At 44.4% G+C, this 15399-nt stretch overlaps 1 protein-coding gene and 1 pseudogene across 1 annotated transcript; both read right to left on the bottom strand.

Moving 5' to 3' along the window:
* Nucleotides 1-4020: 4020 nt before the first annotated feature.
* On the bottom strand, nucleotides 4021-5366 carry uts2r4 (urotensin-2 receptor 4). The gene has a single exon (XM_024141668.2). It carries the CDS (start codon nucleotides 5288-5290, stop codon nucleotides 4199-4201), a length of 1092 nt encoding a protein of 363 aa, XP_023997436.1. The 5' UTR covers nucleotides 5291-5366; the 3' UTR covers nucleotides 4021-4198.
* Nucleotides 5367-7296: 1930 nt separating this feature from the next.
* The window catches only part of LOC112074502 (arf-GAP with dual PH domain-containing protein 1-like), a 20471-nt pseudogene continuing 12368 nt past the window's right edge, over nucleotides 7297-15399 (bottom strand).

Here is a 15399-nt window from a genome sequence, read left to right as displayed (position 1 = left end):
CTGTGAACTCACTAAGTCAGTGTACTCACTTATACAGTCTATTGTCACTGTCCTGTCTATCTGCCTTTTAGTCTGTCTGTCTCCTGCCTGTCGTTGTCTCCTGCCAGTCTGTCTGCCTCCTGTCTGTCTGCCTGTTAGTCTGTCTGCCTCCTGTRTGTCTCCTGCCTCCTGTCWGTCTCCTTGGTTAACTGGAACATCAGTGGACTGAACTCACACTTGGCCTTCTAGGAATTTTAGTATCTTTTTACTAGTAGTGGTGGTTGATACCAATTCAATGCTAACTCTCTTAACGACAGATGTTAATCAGTGCTGAGTCATGACTAAGGCTGAGCAACAAGCTATCAAGGGTGGCTAGCAGCCTAGCGGTTAGTGCGTATGGCCAGTAACCAAAAAAGTTCTAATCCCAGAGCCGACAAGGTGAAAAATCTGTTGATGTGGCCGTGAGCAAGGCACTTAACCCTAGTTGCTCCAGGGTTGTCGTTGATCATTGGCTGTGACCTCCCTCTCTGATAGGTGTCTCTCTGAGTGTCTCAGGGGGAGTTGGGTAAAAAACACATATACAATTCACACATGTGTATAGGACCATTATGTGCAATAGAACAAATATAATTCAGTTAACAGCGGACCAGTTTTTGATTAGATATTGATTGACATAAACTGGACTCAAGTAACTAACTTTCAGTTAAAGTAATTTAGTGAAGAACTGTCAGTTAATATCAATCAACTCAAGTTATTCAGACCAAATGGTTCGTATACAGTTGAAGTCGGAAGTTTACATACACCTTAGCCAAATACATTTAAACTCAGTTTTTCACAATTCCTGACATTTAATCCGAGTAAATATTCCCCGTCTTAGGTCAGTTAGGATCACCACGTTATTTTAAGAATGTGAAATGTCAGAATAATAGTAGAGAGAATTATTTATTTCAGCTTTTATTTCTTTCATCACATTCCCAGTGGGTCAGAGGTTTACATACACTCAATTAGTATTTGGTAGCACTACCTTTAAATTGTTTAAAACTTGGGTCAAACATTTCGGGTAGCCTTCCACAAGCTTTCCACAATAAGCTGGGTGAATTTTGGCCCATTCCTCCTGGCAGAGCTGGTGTAACTGAGTCAGGTTTGTAGGCCTCCTTGCTCGCAGATGCTTTTTCAGTTCTGCCCACAAATTTTCTATAGGATTGAGGTCAGGGCTTTGTGATGGCCACTCCAATACCTTGACTTTGTTGTCCTTAAGCCATTTTGCCACAACTTTGGAAGTATGGTTGGGGTCATTGTCCATTTGGAAGACCCATTTGCGACCAAGCTTTAACTTCCTGACTGATGTCTTGAGATGTTGCTTCAATATATCCACATAATTGTCCTTCCTCATGATGCCATCTATTTTGTGAAGTGCACCAGTCCCTCCTGCAGCAAAGAACCCCCACAACATGACGCTGCCACCCCCGTGCTTCACGGTTGGGATAGTGTTCTTCAGCTTGCAAGCGTCCCCCTTTTTCCTCCAAACAGTTCTATTTTTGTTTCATCAGACCAGAGGACATTTCTCCAAAAAATACGGTCTTTGTCCCCATGGTGGTTTTGGAGCAGTGGCTTCTTCCTTGCTGAGCGGCCTTTCAGGTTATGTCGATATAGGACTTGTTTTACTGTGGATATAGATACTTTTGTACCTGTTTCCTCCACCATCTTCACAAGGTCCTTTGCTATTGTTCTGGGATTGATTTGCACTTTTCGCAACAAAGTACGTTCATCTCTAGGAGACAGAACGCGTCTCCTTCCTGAGCGGTATGACGGCTGCGTGGTCCCATGGTGTTTATACTTGCATACTAATGTTTGTACAGATGAACGTGGTACCTTCAGTTTGGAAATTGCTTTGGAAATTGCTCCCAAGGATGAACCAGACTTGTGGAGGTCTACATTTTTTTTCTGAGGTATTGTCTGATTTCTTTGATTTCCCATGATGTCAAGCAATGATGTACTGAGTTTGAAGGTAGGCCTTGAAATACATCCACAGGTACACCTCAAATTGACTCAAATTATGTCAATTAGCCTGTAAGAAGCTTCTAAAGCCATGACATAATTTTCTGGAATTTTCCAAGCTGTTTAAAGGCACAGTCAACTTAGTGTATGTACATTTCTGACCCACTGAAATTGTGATACAGTTAATTATAAGTGAAATAATCTGTCTGTAAACAATTTTTGGAAAAATGATTTGTGTCATGCACAAAGTAGATGTCCTAACCGACTTGCCAAAACTATAGTTTGTTAAACAAGAAATTTGTGGAGTGGTTGAAAAAACGAGTTTTAATGACTCCAACCTAAGTGTATGTAAACTTCCGACTTCAACTGTAAGCTGTATCCACGCGGGCCAYTCTGTGTTGTGGTTCTGTAGGTCCTGTTAGTATTAACATCCATCAACTCAAGTTATTCAGACCAAATGGCTCATATAATCTGTATCCACGCGGGCCAGTCTGTGTTGTGGTTCTGTAGATCCTGTTAGTCTATTTTGGCAGGATGAATAATGCTAGACATTCCTGAGAGACAATTTACAGGACAACACGAAGAGACCTGCCTCAAGGCTTTGGAATGTTGCATGGTGGGACCACATTTCCTGGTGAGAGGCGGCGGTCTGGAGAGTGTGTGTGTGTGTAAGGTAGGGGTAGGTGTGGGGTGTAGGGTTAGGTGTGTGTGTGGGGGGTAAGGAAGAGGGTAGGTGTGGGGTTGTAGGGTTAGGTGTGGTGTGTGTGTGTGTGTGTGTGGGAAGGTAGGGGTAGGTGTGGGTGTAGGTTAGGTGTGTATGTGTGGGGGGGAGTACCTTGGTGTGTGTGTGTGTGTGTGTGTGTGTGTGTGTGTGTGTGTGTGTGTGTGTGTGTGTGTGTGTGTGTGTGTGTGTGTGTGTGTGTGTTGTTGTGTGGGTGTGTGTGTGTGTTGTTTGTGTGTGTGTGTGTGTGGGTGTTGTGTGTGTGTGTGTGTGTGTGTGTGTGTGTGTGTGTGTGTGTGTGTGTGTGTGTGTGTGTGTGTGTGTGTGTGTGTGTGGGTCAGTGGGGTCCATCATAGACACACAGAGTGAGGAAACTAGCCACCGACGGGAGACACACAGTGAATTCTTTACAATTGCTGATAAATGTGATGGCATGATTACCACACATTACACTGTATGTGAAAGTTAACTTACTCTAAAACTTTTGCCAGCAGAGGGCAATATTGTAGTCATTTTACCTCTAAATCAATCTGTCAAAACTTTATTAGAACAATCATGTAATTAAAGAATACAAGATGAGAAAAACCAACCAAGAACATTAGCTTGACACATTTTTGGCAATATGACAACAAAGTCGAAGTAAGAAAAAAAATACATAGTGACTGGTTAAATGACATTCATGTCAATATGTGACAAGAAATACAGCAGCCTACATGATGAATGCAAATTGGAATCCCCTGGCAAAGTATATGTCAAACAGCTATTGCTGCAAATGTAGGATCTTAATCTGATCACTCTGTTGCAGGACAACTTTCCTGTAATGTGTGCAATTAAACAATTAGAGGTTTGAGGTTTAACAAGGCTTTGAGGTATAAAAAGGTTTCTTAAATTTGTAATTTCCCCTTTGACATTTCAGACTTGATTTTCCCTTACGAAAAATCTATCAATCCCTACAAAAAACGTCCATTAATTATAATCCACATAATAATTCACTTTTCCTGTTGCTGCAGGATTATTTTCCTGCTGTAGCAAACTGGCTCAAATTAAGATCCAACATCTGTATAACTATATACCAATAATATTCAGATTATGTAAAAATACAAAAACTATTGAGTTTAGAGTAAGCCATGTTGTTAGGTCAAGTTTATGCTGCACTAATTACTCAAAAAACGATTTGTTTGTTTTGGGGGCTGCTCTTGCCCCAACAGCTATAAAGAAATGTCCTCATGTCTTCACAAAATCCAAGGTACTCCTCAGAGTGAAAAGATAAACATGCTGTATCAGAAATGCTTTGGCAATAGTGCTCTTGGTGTCACGTCAGAATAACTCCCCTTCTTTTATAGTTCCTGCATGGATGACCTATCCTCCCCAGGATAAAAAGGATTTAAGTCAAATATAATAGTTCCTACTTGTGTCACGTCAAAAATACTTCCCCCCTCTTCCCCTATATTTCCTGTAGGGGTTCTTCGGCAGCTGACCCCTAGGTCACCTCTACTCTGATTATAGATCCTGTAGGGGTGCTCCGGCTGCCGACCCCAGGTCTCCCCTACTTGACCCTGTGCTCTGACCCTTCTGAGCCAGATAGTCCTTATAGTTCCGGGTCAGGAGGGTGTACAACAAAGGGTTAATACAGCTATTCCCATAGGTCAGACACGTTACAAAGAAATTKATGTAACTGTGAGTGGCAGGAGACAGAGCCCTGAGGGTCTGCGGGGAAAATAACTGCGCCAACTGCCACCCCCAGAAAGGCAGGAAACACACCCAGTACGCGACAACGATACAAAAAATCATTGTTACTACCTTTTGTTTTAAGCCTCGTCTTCTCGRTGAACGGCTGCTTCCTCCCAAGCTAGCCTGAGCAGTCCAATAGCGACGTGCTAGGCCTGCGTAGAGACCAACAATGACTAAACCGGGTACGAGGACGCTGGTCAGGAACAGGACGGTGAGGTAGACCTTGAAGGCCTCTTGGGTCCACGTGGGGTAACAGATCCGCTTGACGTTCCCGGCCGCGTTCGGCTTCCCTTCCCTCAGCCGTATCATAATCATCATGGGTAGTGTCAGGACAAACGCCGCGAACCAGATGACGGCCGCCACTACTTTCCGTCCCCGCGTGCTGGATCGTCGGGCGTCAAACGGCTTGGCCACGGCCCGGTAGCGCTCCAACGACATGGCGACCAGGACGAAGACGCTGGCGTGCATGGTGAGGAGATCGAGACTCAGGAGGACCCGGCAACCGGCCTCGCCGAACAACCAATCGTGAGCAAAGTAGGTGCAGATGACGAATGGGATCGTAGAGAGGTAGAGGAGGTCGGCGAGGGCAAGGTTGAGTATATAGACGTACATAGAGCCGGATCGGCGGAGAGCCGCGGAACGCATGATGAAGAGGGTGTAGATGTTACCCGCCACCCCCATGGCGAGCATGATTAGGAGGGTAGCGCCGAGGAGAGAGGTCACCCACAAACCCCCACCCCCAGAGCTACCCCCTCCAGAGACACCGCCCGAGCCCCCAGAACCATGCCCTGACTGGGGGGAGATGGAGGTCACGATGGGCGTCTGGCTCTGGTTCATCGTTGGGGATATGTTTGAGTTCATAAATAAGGCCAGCACGTCCCTACAATGAAGTGATCGCTTTACTGGGATAAACTGTTACTATTAGTATTCAGAAAGATTTTAAWGAGTTGCGTATGGATTCCAAACGGATTTTAACGTGCTCCATGTTGGAGTGAATAGAGAACTATTAAGAATTTAAAGCGACTTTCCGCACTGCATAAGATCCAGTGAAAAACAGACAAAACAAAACAAAAACAACAATTGTACTGCATTGAGGGAGCTAGCACGTTAGCATTCCACTGCACCTTTAAACCTGCTGGAAACTGTGTATGTGATCAAATTTGACTTGAAAACACATAAATCGTCTTTGGCCTTCTGACTCTTCATCTAAATTGAATCTAAATCCAATAGGAAAACAGTCAGTGTGTAGTGATGCTTCCACAGTGGCTTCAGTTCCACTACTACTGTTAACCTGCAGTCTTAAGGTGAACCAGGACATGGCTGACAAGTCCACCTCATCGAGTGTCTCTTATCTCCCGATGTTTTCACGTCCCCGCTCCAGCTCCTCCAAGCTCCCATGATCCTTTCCTTCCCGCGGGTACCYGACGAAGCCCAGGCGATACTGTAGAACAGACAGACGCTTCAGTTTCTAGTGGACTTGAACCGCCCCGGTGACTTGGGAGTGGAAGTAGCTTGATGTCCTGACAGTGTGTTGTCGTTGGTCAGTTTGTGGTGATTCAGAAGCTCTCAGACTGTATCCAGAGGTTAGTTTGTCTTGTGTTCTCAGCTGGCATGGTGGATGGTCATTGTTGGTACCTCTCAATAGGTCAATGTCGGGGTCTTCCAATAGAGTAACTGGGGCCCCTTCTAGTGTTTAATTCCAGAGCTCTTCATAAGCGTTTTGTTGTGTCCGTCTTCTTTGATGTCCTTCAACTGCACTCCTCTACTCTCTTTCCCTCTCTGTCATCTGACCCCTTTCCTTCTTTCTCTTTGTCCCCTTTACCTCTCTCCTGCTCTCTTTCTCCTCTCTCTCTCCCCCTCTCTCTCTCTCTCTCTCTCTCTCTCTCTCTCTCTCTCTCTCATATAGGTGTAACCCAGGATGACTCTATGGATTTATGAGCGATTCACCTCAGCCCTGGCCCTGCTCTCTTTAAACACCTGGGTGCAGTTTTAAACACCCCTGGTTTGCTGGCGCTAAAACACACACACACACACACACAATGCAATTGACACACAAACGCAGGTACGCACACATGCATGTACAAGGACGCATTCAACCTAGCATACATAAACACACACACTGACATATCATTCAATCTCTATATCTCACACATAAACTCATTAGAAGTCTTTTTCAAATAATTTACATATTTAAAACGAGAGGAGACCAATATATGGATTTATTTAAAAAATGGTGAAACGGATGGTTTGTAGTTCCTCAAACATGATCATTTATAACCAATCTTCTTCTATAATGGAAAACACCATTGACAACACGTATAAAAGCATGACATGGGATGAATGACAAATATGTATCAATCAATGATATATTCTTTGCATGTCTCCTCAGTCTAAATATGTTGTATAATACCTTAAAATAACAGGGTGAAAATATCTTCGGTCATACAGGATATGTAGAAAGCGAGATCGGTCATATTCTTGAAACACCACAAGATGGCACTATCAAAAAAKKCCACTAACTGTTTATATACAACCCTAAGAGGGTTGAACATTATCCATAGTTATATTCAAATGTATCTTACATATCTCCAAACCAAACTCACCCATCAAAAATGTCAATTTATAAGATATTAATAGGGAACTTTTAAAAGTAAACATTTAAATTCACATTGATCTGAGACATTAAAGTAATGACTTAGTGTAAGGCACAATGGTTGACCATGATGACAGGTACTGCTGCGGTCTAGTGTGTTTGTACATCTTTCTTTCTTAGGCAAGGACAGCCTAACCTAACTGAAACGTCTTGGTGATCTCCAGGATGGGCAGAGGAGAGGAGGAGGAGAGGAACAGAAGATGGGTAGAGGAGAGGAGGATGAGAGGAGGAACAGAAGACGGGTAGAGGAGAGGAGGAGAGAGGAGGAACAGAAGATGGGTAGAGGAGAGGAGGAGAGAGGAGGAACAGAAGATGGGTAGAGGAGAGGAGGATGAGAGGAGGATGAGAGGAGGATGAGAGGAGGAGAGAGGAGGAACAGAAGATGGGTAGAGGAGAGGAGGAGAGAGGAGGAACAGAAGATGGGTAGAGGAGAGGAGGAGAGAGGAGGAACAGAAGATGGGTAGAGGAGAGGAGGAACAGAAGACGGGTAGAGGAGAGGAGGAGAGAGGAGGAACAGCAGATGGTTAGAGGAGAGGAGGATGGGAGAAGGAAGGGTCCATCAGGCCACAGGCCCATCAATGCTTGTGTCTGAACATAGCCTCCACTGCAAAACACAAACACGAGGTCAGACGTTAATAAACACTTTATAACCAAACAGTAACAGCAATATATGTTTATAAACCCTTTWTAAATAGTAAAAKATGGTCCTCTCTTACTGGAGTCCTCCTGASYGGACATCYGTATGCTTATAAACACACATAGATGTTAATAAACCCTTTATAAACCCTTAATAAGAGGTTGTAATCTCTTACTGGAGTACTCCTGAGGGGACATCTGGATGCTGATGACATCATTGAAGTGTTTCAGCCAATCCTGTTGCTCAACTTCCGTCTCGCAGGTAAACAGGAAGCTGCGCTCGGGTGTTACTATGGTGATGCCGTGTTGCCAGGCGCCGTTGCAGTGGGTTCCGGCGGGAAGGCCGGGGCTAGCGCTGTAACCATGGTCCTGGTGGCCTAGGAAAGCCTCACCCTTGGCAAAGGCATCCTGGCAAGGTAGGGGAGGTAGAGGGGGTGAGGTGAGAGTGAGGTAGAGGAGGTGAGGTGAGAGTGAGGTAGGGGAGGGAGTGTGAGGTAGAGAGGGTGAGGTGAGAGTGAGGTAGGAGACGGAGGGTGAGGTAGGGGAGGGAGGGTGAGGTAGAGGAGGTGAGAGTGCAGTAGAGGGGGTGAGGTGAGTGTGAGGTAGAGCTGTCTCTTATACACATCTAGATGTGTATAAGAGACAGGGGTGAGGTAGAGGGGGTGAGGTGAGAGTGGGTGAGGTGAGAGTGAGGTAGGGGAGGGAGGGTGAGGTAGAGGAGGTGAGAGTGCAGTAGAGGGGGTGAGGTGAGTGTGAGGTAGAGGGGGTAGGGTGAGGTAGACAGGGTGAGGCAGAGGGGGTGAGGATGAGGTAGAGGGGGTGAGGTGAGGGTGAGAGCCTTAAGATCCCTGGTCTAAAGTAGTGCACTATAAAGGGAATAGGGGTCCATTTAGGATGGAAAAGAAGTCTTCAATCTCTTTATTTCCATAACGGCTCCACACCTCAACCAAGGCCTGTCTATAGCTCTCTGTAACAGCCCCAGTGTGAACCCTTGATGAAGGCAGCTTAGCTGTCCAAACGWTGCTTTATTCAACGTATTGCATCTGAGCCTTAAGTGTGAGGCTCCCCTTTTCTTTTCTAAAGTGCACWAGTGAGCTATTTGATCTGGCCAGGRCTGGCCCTCCCTAGRGCTCCCCTGTGCTTTCCACTTTCCATTGTTGTGTGTGATGATTCAAACCAGGCTAGCACGTTAAGTAGAGCACGACATCACCCTCATACCAACTCTACACAATCCCCATAGTGTTACATCTAGCCAATATTAGTTTAGGTGTTGATGTGAGGTGAGTTGAGAGAGGGTGCTAGTGAGTTCTCTGCCTCTTTGGAGTTGTGGTTTGGGGTGTGCGCGCGTGTGTGTGTGCGTGTGCGTGTGTGGTTTGATGGTCTTCTGATAGAAGTATCAGATTACTGTCTAGCGAGTCTCCTCTACATAGCAGCTCTTTGTTAAAACTAACAGAGAACATGTTGTACTAACCTGACACAGCAAGAGGAAACTTCATCCGTCATTATGAAGTCAAACCTTTTGATATCAATCAGATTCATATTAAACATGAGGTCCTCTCTAGTAACTGGACTATAAGAGCCCACCTGGGAGAACTGTGTGTGTGTGTGTGTGTGTGTGTGAAACCAGTCTTACCAGGGGATCTTTGTAGTACATGAGACGTCTGTGGTCTAGGGTGAACCAACGCTTCTTAAACCCTTCTGTATGCTGCAGAGAGAGAGAGAGAGAGAGACAGAAAGTCAGTATATGTCTGCTCCTCCCCCACTGAGAGATTGTTGTTCTCTGTTTGGCATCAAGGACAGACAGCAGGTGTATAGATGGATAAGCTACCACATAGCAACTGCAGAAGGATAAGACACCACCAGGACTTCTAATGGTAACTTAACAAAGGAAAGACACCACCAGGAATTCTAATGGCGAAAGAAAGGATAAGGAACACCACCAGGACTTCTAATGGCAACTACAGAAGATAAGACACCACCAGGACTTCTAATGGCAACTACAAAGGATAAGACACACCAGGACCCCATAGCAATACAGAAGGATAAGACACCACCAGACTTCTAATGGCAACTACAGAAGGATAAGACACCACCAGGACTTCTATGGCAACTACAGAAGGATAAGACACAACCGAAACATGTATATATTTTTGTCATTTAGCAGATACTTCTATCCAGAGCGACTTACAGGAACATTACGGTTAAGTGTCTTGCTCAAGGGCACATCAGTAGATTTTTCAGCTAGTCGGGCTTGGGGATTTGAACCAACAACATTTTTGATACTAGCCAACGCTCTAAACGCTAGGCTATCTGCTGCACCAGGACCTCATATAGCAACAACAGAGGGACCATGGCCCAAATCAACAAAGCATCTCAGAGGAAAGCATCCCTGCAAACATTATGATTTAGAAGGCAAAACTGATCTTAGAACAGCACCCTACTCTGAGACACTTTGTGACCTCCTACTCTGAGACACTTTGTGACACTCCTACTCTGAGACACTTTGTGGACACTCTACTCTGAGACACTTTGTGGACACTCCTACTCTGAGACACTTGTGGACACTCCTACTCTGAGACACTTGGGACACTCCTACTCTGAGACACTTTGTGGAACTCCTACTCTGGACACTTTGTGGACACTCCTACTCTGAGACACTTGGGACACTCCTACTCTGAGACACTTGGGACCTTACTCTGAATCCTCTGTGGACACTCTACCTGAGACACTACCTACTCTGAGACACTTTGTGGACACTCCTAATCTGAGATACTTGTGGACCACTCCTAATCGAGTACTTTGTGGATACAGGCCCCAGATCAGTCACAACTATCAACTCACACAGCAGATAGAAAACTAGGACAGGGTGCTGTGAGAAAGGCACACGGTAGCATTTCTTTTTGCAACAGATAACATCATCTGCGTTCTATTGGTTCAGGTGTCTTTCTGATACTTTTCCACCTACTGAATACGACCCAGGAGGTTTCTAGTCCCAGGACAAGACACATCACGAGCAGCCACTTTGATCTCCTTTGAGCCAGTCATGCTTCAAATAATGACTGACAAATTGTCCTCTTTAAATGTTGTAATATCCTATGTCAAGCGTGTGTATAAAAGTTTCCTATATTAATTAGGGAGTGTTCTTTCTCTTTACAAATGTGTGCGAAATGGGTTCTATTGTAGAATGAGTCAAACGCAGCAGGTTAGAAAACGCTTTGGAAACCTGACAGTGACAGATTAAACACATTGTGTGTGTCTGTGTGTGTGTGTGCGCATGTGTGTATGCATGTGTGTCACGTATGTCTGTGTGTGTGTGAACCTCTCCCTAAGTGGATTAAGTTTATCAGTGTACCAGCCCTTTATTCCCTCTAGCCTGGCAGCCTCTCCACACAATGAGTAACACAGTGTGGTGTGTTGTGTGTCTGTGTGTGTTGTGTGTGTGTGTGTGTGTGTGTGTTTGTGTGTGTGTGTATCTCTCCTAAGTGATTAAGTTTATCAGTGTACCACTTTATTCCCTCTAGTCCCTGGGAGCCTCTCCACACAGTGATTAAACACAGTGTGTGTGTGGTGTGTGTATGTCGGTGTGTCTGTGTGTGTGTTCATGTTCTTGCTCCCTGGCAGCCTCGCCACACAGTGATTCAGCTGTCAATCAAACAGAGTCGATGGAGACGTTTTGAATATGGAGAAATAGAGCAACCGACAGGTTAGTTTGACTCTGAAAATCTCCATGTTACTTAGTCTTAGTTAACTCTGAAATCTCCATGTTACTTAGTCTTAGTTTAACTCTGAATATTTCCATTTTACTTAGTCTTAGTTAACTCTGAAAATTCCATTTACTTAGACTTAGTTTAACTCTGAGTATCTCCATGTACATTAGTCTTAGTATAACTCTGAATATCTCCATGTTACTTAGTCTTAGTTTAACTCTGAAAATACCACCAGGAACGTGTCTCTCTCTGCAGTTACATTTATACCACTCTCAAACACAACTGACCTGCACTTGATGACATACTTCCAAAATCTCAAACTACTGAATGCCTTTTTCTGTGTCGAAAGACTCACTTCGTTGTATTGACAATGGTGCTGGCTCCACCAAGTCCTCACGCATTGTGCAACTCAGATATATTGTTATGCTTTTATTGTTGATCTCTGCTAATGTTCAACCAAACCCTGGGCCGGTAGATACCCTGCAATCTCTACTGACTCCCTATGATTTAAAAAACAGAGCAGGTTTTGGCCTCTTGCAGGTTAACGTCAGAAGTCTATTTCCAAAAATAGACATGATTAGAATATGGGCCAAAACGACAAATGAAGATATAATGGTTTTATCAGAAACTTGGTTAAAGATTTGTTCAAATAACTTGATTTCTATTGATGGTACACGTTTTTTAGAACGGATCGGATAGTAAAGGAGGAGGGGTTACAATTTATGTTAAATCTGAGTTTAACACCTCTGAAATCTCTCGATTACCAAAACCAAACATTTGAATTGCTTGTGGTTAAAGTGAACATATATAAGGACTCCCACATCACTCGTAGTCGGCTGCTACAGACCGCCCTCGCTGCTACAGACCGCCTCGGTGCTACAGCCTTCCTCGCTGCTACATTCTGCTGCTACAGACCTTCCTCGGCTGCTACAGACCTTCCTCGGCTGCTAAAGACTCCTACGGTTGCTACAGACCTCCCTGGCTGCTACAGACCCTTCTCGGCTGCTACAGACGCCCTCGGCTTCTACAGACCGCCCTCGGCTGCTAACAGACCTTCTCTCGGCTTGCTACAGACCTTCCTCGGCTGCTACAGACCTTCTCGGCTGCTACAGACCTTCTCCTCGGCTTGCTACAGACCTTCCTCGGCTGCTACAGACCGCCTCGGCTCTACAGACCGCCCTCGGCTGCTACAGACCTTCCGTCGCGCTGCTACAGACCTTCCCTCGGCTTGCTACAGACCGCCCTCGGCTGCTACAGACCTTCCCTTGCTGCTACACGACCGCCTCGCGCTACAACCTTCTCGGCTTCTACAGACCGCCTCGCTGCTACAGACCGCCCTTCGGCTGACTACAGACCGCCCTCGGCTGCTACAGACCTTCCTCGGCTGCTACAGACCTTCCTTGCTGCTACAGACCGCCTCGGCTTCTACAGACCTTCCTCGGCTGCTACAGCCTTCCTCGGCTACTACAGACCGCCTTGGCTTCTAGAGACCGACTCGGCTGCTCACAGACCTTCCTCGGCTGCTCACAGACCGCCCTCGGCTGCTGACAGCCATATCCACCCTCCCTATGACAGTCTCGTTGTCACCTCCCTATACAGCGCTCGTTGCCCACCTCTCCTATGACAGGCTCGTTGTCCACCCTCCCTATGACAGGCTCGTTGTCCACCCTCCCTCCCAGAAGCCTGGAAGGGATGAGAGAGCCAGGCCTATGGGTTCGTAGCTTCAACCCTGCAGCACACACACACACACACCAATTGATTAATGGACTGCTGATTGTATATATTTTTTCTCTTGCATTGTTTGATCTTTTCCATATTATGTCTATCTCTGATAAGCTACCCAGAAAGGGCTGAAAATAGCCCATATTAATATATGTAGCCTTATAAATAAGGTTCATGAAATCAATAACTTGCTAATATCAGATAACATTCATATATTAGCCATTTCTGAGACCATTTAGCTAATTCATTTGATGATGCATCAGTAGCAATACAAGGATATAACATTTATAGAAGAGACAMYAATGCTTATYGGGGAGGAGTTGCTGTATWTATTCAGAGRCATATCCCTGTAATGCTTAGAGAAGATCTTATGTCAAGTGTTATTGAAGTGTTGTGGTTGCAAGTTCACTTGGCACATCTAAAGCCTTTTCTTTTGGACTGTTGCTATAGGCCACCAAGTGCTAACAGTCAGTATCCAAATTATATGTGTGAAATGCTTGATAGTGTATGTGATGTAAACAGAGAGGTCTACTTTCTTGGGCACCTGAATATTGACTGGTTTTCTTCAAGCTGTCCACTCAAGAGGAAGCTTCTCACTGTAACCAGTGCCTGTAATCTGGCTCAGGTTATTAATCAACCTGCCAGGGTGTTTAGAAACACTACAGGAACAAATAGCGTATAAGAGATCATACAGAAGATTTTGCTGTGACTCTTATGTGGACGATGTTAAAAATATTTGTTGGTCTGATGTGATTAATTAGAGGATCTAGATGGTGCACTTGATGAATTTATGAAATTGCTCCTTCCAATTATTGATAAACATGCACCTGTTAAGAAACTGACTGTTAGAACTGTTAAGGCTCCATGGATTGATGAGGAATTGAAAAACTGTATGGRTGAAAGAGACGGGGCAAAAGGAGTGGCTAATAAATCTGGCTGCACATCTGATTGGCTGACTTACTGCAAATTAAGAAATSATGTGACTAAACTCAACAACAAAAAATAAGAAACTGTATTATGAAGCCAAGATCAATTATATAAAGAATGAAGGAAAACAACTTGAGTAAATTAAATTATGGGCAGAAAGACAAATTCCACTCCATCTTTTATCGAATCAGATGGCTTATTCATCACAAAACCATTTGATGTTGGCAATTATTTTAATTATTACTTCATTGGCAAAGTGGGCAAACTTAGGCAGGAAATTACAACAACGAACAGTGAACCATCGTATTCATGCATAAAAAAACTAATAATAAAAGAAAAGCATTGCAAGTTTTAATTTTGTAAASTTAGTGTGGTAGAGGTGGAAAAAGTATTGTTAATTATTGTTAACCTCCTGGCATTGACAACTTAGATGGGAAGCTACTGAGGATGGTAGCTGCCTCTATAGCCACTCCTATCTGTCATATCTTTAATCTGAGCCTAGAGGAAAGTCTTTGTCCTCAGGCCTGGAGGGAAGCCAAAGTCATTCCGCTACCCAAGAGTGGTAAAGCGGGCTTTACTGGTTCTAACAGCAGACCTATAAGCTTGCTGCCAGCTCTTAGCAAACTGTTGGAAAAAATTGTGTTTGACCAAATACAACGCTATTTCTCTGTAAACAAATGGACAACAGACTTTCAGCATGCTTATAGAGCAGGGCACTCAACATGTACTGCACCGACACAAATGACTGATGATTGGTTGAAATACATTGATAATAAGAATATTGTGGGAGCTGTACAGTTAGATTTCAGTGCAGCATTTGTGTCACGCCCTGGCCTTAGTTATCTTTGTTTTCTTTATTATTTTAGTTAGGCCAGGGTGTGACATGGGGGATGTAGGTGTTTTTGTCATGTCTAGGTTTTTTTTTATGTTTATGGGGCGTTGTCTAGTCTAGGTGTTTGTATGTATAAATGTCTAATTGGCTGCCTAGAGTTGGTTTCTCAAATTAAGAGGGGCAGCTGTTTATGATTGTCTCTGATTGAGGAAGCGCATATTGTAGGGCAGCCATATTCATGTGGCGTTATGTCGTGGGTGATTTGTGTCTTATGTGTTAAAGTTGCCTGGATTGTCCTTGTCACTTGTCATGTTATATAGGCTTCACGTTCGTAGTTTGTTGTGTAGGTGTATTTTTGTAAGTTCTGTTTAAAAGTATTTTCTTCGTTTCGTTAATTAATGAGTATAAATAAAGAAGATATGTATTTTATATCATAACGGCTGCTGCCTTGGTACTCCTCTGTTCGTTCAGATCCAATTGACGACGAACGTGA

Source organism: Salvelinus sp. IW2-2015, unplaced genomic scaffold (genome assembly GCF_002910315.2).
Source record: "Salvelinus sp. IW2-2015 unplaced genomic scaffold, ASM291031v2 Un_scaffold2665, whole genome shotgun sequence".
NCBI classification, from domain to species: domain Eukaryota; kingdom Metazoa; phylum Chordata; class Actinopteri; order Salmoniformes; family Salmonidae; genus Salvelinus; species Salvelinus sp. IW2-2015.
Note: the sequence above shows the minus strand (reverse complement) of the source record. Positions and strands in the feature narration are given on the sequence as shown.